The following is an 8,062-nucleotide window of genomic DNA, read 5'->3' as shown; positions in this document are numbered from 1 at the left end:
ATGTTATTTGAATTTACCGATGTTTTAAAAATCCACTGTTAAGAAGACGAGAATTGCAATTCTCGCGATAACTCACTCTCAAGCTCTTACTCACCAGCTTAAAGGGCTGCCAAAAGTTAGTCTTTATACCTAAGATAAAAATGCTGAATAGTTATGGATGAGACTGCTTTGCGGTGTATTGACTTGTCCTTGTACAATAAATGACACGCTGCGTTACTGGCTGTCTCATAGTGAAGTCGGTAACGACAAAATGATGCCTATGCTAACCAAAAGACGGTTAGCATTCAAGTTTCAGGCGAGACTCGGGGACATCTGAGGAGTCACATTAGCAACAGCGAGAGGTACCGTAGCAACTGCAGACGCTCGTTCACCGTGAAAGCTATCAGTGCACAACAACGGTTTTGTTATACTCAGCGGTAAGATTTTTAGATTTATGGGCTGAGCTTTTATCATGATTCCATATATGTGTTATGGTGGACGTGTCATCTTTTTGTAAATCAGAGGGAAATGACTTTATATAACTTGACTCTTTTTCTCGTTTAGATTACAACAGAGCAAACAGCCACAATGAGACTGAAAACATCGCTCTTAAAGGAACCTAAACATATCCTTTTTTGGTTTTATTAGTTTAAACTACATCGGGTTTTCTGTCCACCTCAAACATGTGTTAAATAACACGATGCCAACGCATTTGTTCCTGTCTTTATTTTCAACACAACTAAACGTAGTACATGATTGCTTTCTGATGCTTCGTTGATTTAACCCGTGAACACCACACACTGTATCGTACAATCCCTCTGCAGATTCATTAACTAAATAAAAAGTGTTAATATAACAGTCATGAAATTGTTTGTAATAAAAGTTCTGCATGAAAACTCTTGAAAATACTTAGCCAATCTGTCTGAAAAACTGAAGTAAATGAACATCACAAATTTAGATAAATAATATTAAATCACTATTATGTGACCAGAATGTTAATGTTTTAGCTGCTTGATGTGGATAGTATGTTCAGCTTAATATATCTAGAACTATTCTATTTTGCCTTAGGGTCATTAGCTCATTTATTCAAATTATTCCATGTTAGAAATGAAGGGTGGCTAAAAATAAATAAATAAATAAAATCCTTGCTTGCATGAGATTTTGATCTCTCAAAATATTTTAAATGTGACCTGGCTGTACACAGGTTCAACTAAGACATCAGATACTAAAATGTTTGAAACAGTCAGTGTAATTTTAATTATTGTTTTGAATTTTAAGAAAGTTTATGTTGATGATTGTGTAAAATATTCCTAGTATAAAACTATGCACTAAAGGAGTCAAGCAAATGTGGCAGATTACATAGCAGGAGATTTATCTTAATAATGTTGTGGAATGGAAGTAAAGTACAATTGGAAAAAATACAAGTAAAGTACAGATACAAAGCACTTCATTTAATGTACTTTCCATTTTTAGATCTAATGTATCAAATTTAGAATCTCTCAGAAGATATTTCTTGTAAAATTAGATAAGATACAAATAATTTATCATGATTACTTTCCTTAACAGCATATCACATAAGGAACTTGTGAGTTGTGTGGGTTGGACTACAGCAGATGAATTGTACTCATGCAGCGAGGATCATCAGATCCTCAAGTGGAATCTGCTCACCAATGAAACCAGTCTTGTTGTCAGATTGCCAGAAGAGATTTATCCTGTTGACCTACACTGGTTCCCCAAGACTGCTGGTGGCAAAAAACAGAGCCAAGCAGACACTTTTGTACTCACCAGCACTGATGGCAAGTTTTATTTATTTATTTTTTTCTTTTACCAAATTCAGCCAGCAGACTACAGAGCTTTGTTTTCTAGTGATCACCATCAGTTTGAACAGCTACATGGCAGCTATTTCTTTATTTTTAAAAGGGTTGGAATACAATTCAGGATTCATGATTTATATTCAAGGGAAATTAGCTTCACCAGATAGATTCTTATGCAGCAAAACTGATCTTATTTTAAAACAATAATTTTGAGTTAAAAGTATATTGATTTTCAGTTTTCAAGATTTTTATTTAATTACTAAACTCTAGTTGTCACGAAGCATTTCGTTTCAGATTAGAAAGGCTGAATTTATGTTCTTCATTTTTGTGTGTTTTTTTTTATTACTAAACTGGTGCCAAGATCTATGTGACATGTATCTGCATGGCTTCTTACGTCTCTTCTTCATCCTATATTACATATAAACACAGTGTATGGATGCGCTGCCGTGGCAGGCAATGTGTGGTCACAACTCCAATGGCAGTGTTGGGTTGCATAAACACACCCACAAACTGAAGCAGCAATTTTCTCTGGCAGACCTGAGACGAGAACAAAATCTGTTAGGATTCACTTTTGCAACTTTGTTCTGCTTCTTGACTGTTACAGTTGCACAAATATTAGTTGCTATTATTACTGCTTATAACAAGAAAAATGAAACATGAGCCTGACAATCATGGCTGCATAAGTTTTTTTTATTTTGTTGTTGTTGTTTTGTTTTTGTTTTTTTAATATTGTGTGCAACAGACACACTTGTCAAAGAAGATACTTTGTGATATTTGGCATTTTCTCTGATATTTGTTATGATGTTTTTTAAATGGTATTCTCTATTTTCTTTCAAAACTAAATGTTGGACATGTAGTTAATAAGTAAACTTTATTGTTTTGGGATTCATAATATTCCCCTGTTGTTAAAAGGCGTAATTATATGGCTAATATGCAGTATTTGCCATTCTACCAGACAGGGTATTGTGTGGAATGAAAATAGACTTGGCATTGAGGACCATCTTGGTCATGGAGTATATTTTTGGCCCTTTTTCTAAAGAACAACAATCTGGAGTTTCTCATCAAATCATATATGAAGAGAGCTCGAAAAAAAGGAGAAAATATGTGTTTTGATAAGGGATTATAGGAAAACACTTACCAGATTACAAGCAAACAAACAGTCATACAGAAATACTTCCTGCACTTGGGACTATTGATATGAGTGCAATCTAAGAAAAATAGAAATAAGCTGAAAGTTTGTTTTTCATTTGAAAGCATCCAGTACAGCTGTACATGCTTGCTTTACTGACTACCTGCTGGATCAGTAATATGCACTTTTGTTGGGATGTCCAAATTTAGAAACTGGAAAGAGCGGCAGCATGCTGATTTGCAGTTATAGGCTGCCAGAAATTACATAGACCATTCTGAATTTTTAATATACACTGCCACAAAGTATATGTTAGTCTAGCGTCTTCAATAACTGTCTCCATGCCTGATCACCCTTTCGTGTCTTGCAAATAGAAAAGTGCTTCAGTTCAAACAACAGAAATTCTTTAAAACGGTCTTTTACTTGAAACTTAGCAATTAGTTGATAGGAAAAATACAGGTTCAATGACAATGGAGCATATATACTAACTCTACCCCCCACCCCACCACCACCACCACCACACGCACACAATCACACACATACACACATGCTCCCACTCTCTTTCTACAGGGAAGTTTCACCTGATTTCCAAGATGGGACGTATTGAGAAGAGTATCGAAGCACACAAAGGAGCTGTTTTAGCTGGGAGATGGAACTATGAAGGAACTGCTCTTATCACAGGTTAAGATAGCAAACACACCTTTTGTTAACATTTCACAAATACAAAATTGATCAGCCCTCTATTTGTTTTTTTAATTAAGAGGAAAATTTAATAAACTTGGTTGTCTGTTAAGGTCCAAATCATTTGTTTCTCCAATTGCTTAGCTGGAGAAGACGGACAGATTAAGATCTGGTCAAAAAGTGGGATGTTACGCTCAACACTAGCCAACCAAGGTAAGGCAAATATGGCAGTTTCATTCTTGTACGGGCTCGATTTTCCTCTTCGTTTTTACACTTGCACTTAAACCAAAATTTCTCAGAGATGCTCTGGAGGAGCTGGATGTGAGAATGCAAATGTCTCTAGCATTTGCTCCTGATTTCTTGCAGAGATCACTGGGCCAGCGACCCAGGAGGTAGGAAGATCAGTGGATTGTGTATAAATAAAGCAGCAGTTTTTCTGAAACATGTACAGACACAGAGGGTGCATGCTAGTTAAAAACTGCTGCTTCACACGCTTTCTGCTGATTTCAACTTTATCATATTGTGGATACATTCAAAAATATCTACAATCAGTGAGCATTACTAGTATCAACCATTTGATGTCCAAATTGTACTTGTTGCATCACGTGGTGCATCCTTTGTGCTTTGTGGAGGTGCCACTCCATAATATTTCCAGCTGTGAGAACGCATCTCCAGCAGAGAATCCCTCACTGTGAATTGCATGCTTTAGCAACAACTGTGGAAGAAATCAGGACCCATTAGTCCACACATTCTCTACAGTTTATGTGTGAAAATGGCTTTAGTGACATGACACCAGCTGACCTGCTCATCTCACTACATCACACAGTAACTGCATGTGGAGTAGTCCACTTCTTCAGAGGCTTTTCTACACTTTGCATCATTGTATTCTTCTTTTTCTCTGTGTGTCTGCATTTGCACACACTAAACAACCTGCAATTTCTTTCTTTTGTGTAGAAATTGCAAGATGATTTAGAATTACAGTCATTAAGAAAACCATACTTTTTTTCTGTGTGGCTCCGCAGCTGTATAGCGACGTGTTCGCTGTGTGTATGTTTTGGTGCTATGAGGATGTAATTGTACTCAGTAAAAGAAAAGCAGAGTGAGTGTTCCAGTTCTGTGCTTTTCCTTCATTAAAAGTGCCATAAACTTTCAAAGCTTTATAGTGGAGTTTTATTAAAGGCCATAAGAAGTTACTCCTAATGCTATGCTTTTCTCCCCAGCATTCACAGATGGCTTATTTATTAATTGATTCATTGTGCAGTTTGACCTATTAAACTTTTTTTCTCTAAGTTTTGAGATAAAAAAAAATCTCTTTTTGGGAATAAATAGTGTGCCCCTGATGAGAGACAGGGGCTGAAGAAAAACCTAGCAAGGGAACAGAAGTATTCCTGTGGTTTGTTTAGGGGAATGAGCTGTAGGATGGTGGGATCCCCCCCAAAAAAATAAAAAAAATCTGTAGTTTTGTAGGTCACCTGGACTAAGAAGCATTGCTTTTTAGATACACACCATCCACCACATGGCAGCCAGATTACTGCAGGTGTTTGGTCCAGAACCTACAGCTACACACACATACACTCACAAGATTGCTGTTCTTTTGAGTACTATGACCCATTTTCACAGTGCACTCTAGGAAGAGGTTGGAACTGAACGAGAGAGAGGAAAGAGGAACTTGTCTCAACACCTCTCATCGCCTTCGTCAGATTTAGATCATGTGACCAGTTGGCATTTGTGAGAAACCACATGCACCTGGAGTGAGGTTAAATGTCAGGCCCCCTTCTCTTGCACACGTGTGTAGCCACAACTCAACTCAAACACACACTCTCATCCTTGTATGACTGTCTTAATGGGGACACCATATATATAATGCAGTCCCCAGCCCCTTATTCAAGGTTTAATGATTCCAACTGAATGCCTAACAACAGTACTAACAACAAATTTATACACCTAACCATAAAATCAAGTTTAACATTAATTTAATTGGTTTATTCTGTGGGATTCTGTATTGTGGTCCCCAAAAAGTAATTAAACCCCCCAGCTGTAAATAAACAAACCTGCATTCACATATACTCTATCCCTCTAACATGTACATGTCTGTATATACACATGTGCTTATGTAGAAGTTAGACTGATTTTCTCAGCTGGTTTTCCTGTAAACTAAGTACTGTTACATGGGCTGGATCTGAGGTCTCTGAGAGAATGTGATACCTTCTGAGTGGAGAAATTAATTCTGCTATAGTTGTTGTTCACACTAAGCTCTAGATTGTCAGAGATACAAGGCAGAGAGTCTGCCTCTCTGCATCAGAAGGAGTCATAAGTCCACATATGTTGAAGCTCAATGCATTGCTCTGGCACCTGTGATTAACATATGTGTATCTCTATTTCTATGCATCTTTCAGGGTCTCCTGTTTATTCTGTGGCCTGGAGTCCAGACTCGGACAGAATACTCTACACATTAGGAAGGCAGCTTTTCATCAAGCCTCTACAACCAAGCGCCAAAGTTTTACAGGTGCATACCTTTTTTCTTTTTTAAGTAACAATGATGGATGGGTGAAAGGAATGGTGACTCCACTCTTGTAACACAGACAGCTCACTCTCATGCGCACACAGTAAAGAACGATGCGTTTGTCTCAGGTACTTAACAACAGTATCTGAGCCACATTGGCAAGGAGACATAATACAGCACTGTTCTTTATCTTTTGAAAAGTTTTCCATTAAATGACAACCTATAAAATACCATTAAAATTACCTAAATAACTACATTTTTTTGGGCATTATATACCTATTATACTGATTAATAGGTGACATACTGTGCAAGATATCACCAGCTGTCTGTGAGATGTAAGATTTCCATGAATGGTTCACTGTGTTTTGATAGTGATAAAAGTTAAACTGTTCACCTCAGGCAAGCTGATGCAAACAGAGGTGTGTTGTCCACTTTTAAATTTTTTTCTTTTTTTTTTCTTTTCTTTTTTTTTATGAGACAGCAATGAATAATTTAACTTGCTGTAATAAGGGAAGATTAGTGGTCATGTTTCTGCTAAAATGTTTGTAAATTTCATTTAAAACATGTCAGGTTATAAGATTAGCCTTTAAAAATGTTTAGTTAAAATTAATAGTTTTTTTTTAAGTCTTTCAAGCTTCTTAGTTGGGTACAGTTAATTTGACCAGTAACACAGCACATACATAACTTAATTTTACATAGGTTTCGATATAAGAATTGAAATTAAAAATGAGACATTTATACCTGGCTTATCTCTGAGCTTATAATACATTGGTGGAAACTCTGCCCATTACTCCCATACAGATTATTAATTCAGTGGTGCTGAAAGTTCCAAAATGTCTTGTAACATGCCAAGGCCAAGGCCTCTTAACTTCCTGTTAGTGATCATGATTAACTGCAGATGGTGGTAGCTTCTCTGTTCCAGCATAAAAAGAGTTTGTTTGACAGCACTCATCTGGTTGAACAACAAACAATACAATGCAAAAGTCCAAGGAGCTCAGTGCAGATCTGAGAGAGGGGGGGTTGTAGATTTATACAAGGCGAGAGTGTGTCTTGGAACCATTTCTCAATCTTGCAAATTCCAAGATCTTCACTTCAGTCAAATGTATAAGAACAAGTTATTTGAATGCATGAATATGAAGTCACTTTTTCAAAGTTTTCAAGAAGACGTTAGTTGTCATCGTCAACTAATCCAGTCTAGAACAATACATGAACTACCTAAGCATAGGCATGCCATGAACTGAAAGCCTTTAAAAACTTGTGTCAGTCTACTGTCAAGCTTGTTTTACATTGCCATGGACTATGAGCCTATTGTACAAGAGAGACACACTCTCACTTCAAGTTCAGCACCTTTTAAGTTCAGTGTAATTTACAGCTGAATACACGGATAAAGGAAAAATCATCTGGAGGAAAGATTTATGGTCCGATGAGGTAAAGGTTGAGTTGTTTGGTAACAGTGACCAGAGAGACGATTGAGGGAGTAAAGGTAAGGCTATAACCCATAGCCACACTGTAGAGCTGTAGATCAAAAGGATCATGAAAAGGAAGACAACCTGAGAACTTTTAACCCCGACACAAGCTCAAAGCCTCAGTTAAACACTGGAAATTGTTCCAATAGGAGAAAGACCCCAAACACAAGTCAGAACTGGTTGTAGAATGGATAAAGGAAGCTACCGTGAAGCTTTAGGAATGGTCTCCCTAAAGTGCTGACCGTTCTCAAAAACTATTTGACCTGAGCTTAAATAGGCACAACTGAATTTTGGCTAATTTTCTCAGTGAGGTGCCCCCTAATGACAGCTAATTCTGCATCCACATTGCATCCTACCTGCACTCTGAGTTCTCGCCAGTCAGTAAGTCAATCTGATGTTGACTCTTGTCTCTTGCTGTCTTTTTTTTCTTCATTTTCCTCTCTTACTCCAACAATGTCTTTTTGCGTTTCTTTAATGAATCTGCCATGGTGCA

General features: G+C 37.2%; 1 protein-coding gene across 2 annotated transcripts in view; it reads left to right on the top strand.

Moving 5' to 3' along the window:
• The first annotated feature begins 60 nt into the window (after positions 1 to 60).
• The window catches only part of ift80 (intraflagellar transport 80 homolog (Chlamydomonas)), a 55,492-nt gene continuing 47,490 nt past the window's right edge, over positions 61 to 8,062 (top strand). The window contains exons 1-6 of one of the 2 annotated variants that reach the window (XM_041994807.1): positions 61 to 341; positions 544 to 604; positions 1,554 to 1,775; positions 3,490 to 3,600; positions 3,745 to 3,813; positions 5,997 to 6,106. In XM_041994807.1, coding sequence (XP_041850741.1) covers positions 568 to 604; positions 1,554 to 1,775; positions 3,490 to 3,600; positions 3,745 to 3,813; positions 5,997 to 6,106 — 549 coding nt within the window. In that variant the 5' untranslated portion in view covers positions 61 to 341; positions 544 to 567. Of the gene's footprint in view, positions 417 to 543; positions 605 to 1,553; positions 1,776 to 3,489; positions 3,601 to 3,744; positions 3,814 to 5,996; positions 6,107 to 8,062 lie in introns of both variants that reach the window. The other variant, XM_041994806.1, reaches the window with a different exon arrangement.

Source organism: Melanotaenia boesemani, chromosome 9 (genome assembly GCF_017639745.1).
Source record: "Melanotaenia boesemani isolate fMelBoe1 chromosome 9, fMelBoe1.pri, whole genome shotgun sequence".
In the NCBI taxonomy this organism is placed as follows: Eukaryota; Metazoa; Chordata; class Actinopteri; order Atheriniformes; family Melanotaeniidae; genus Melanotaenia; species Melanotaenia boesemani.
This window is presented reverse-complemented; position numbering and strand designations above follow the sequence as displayed.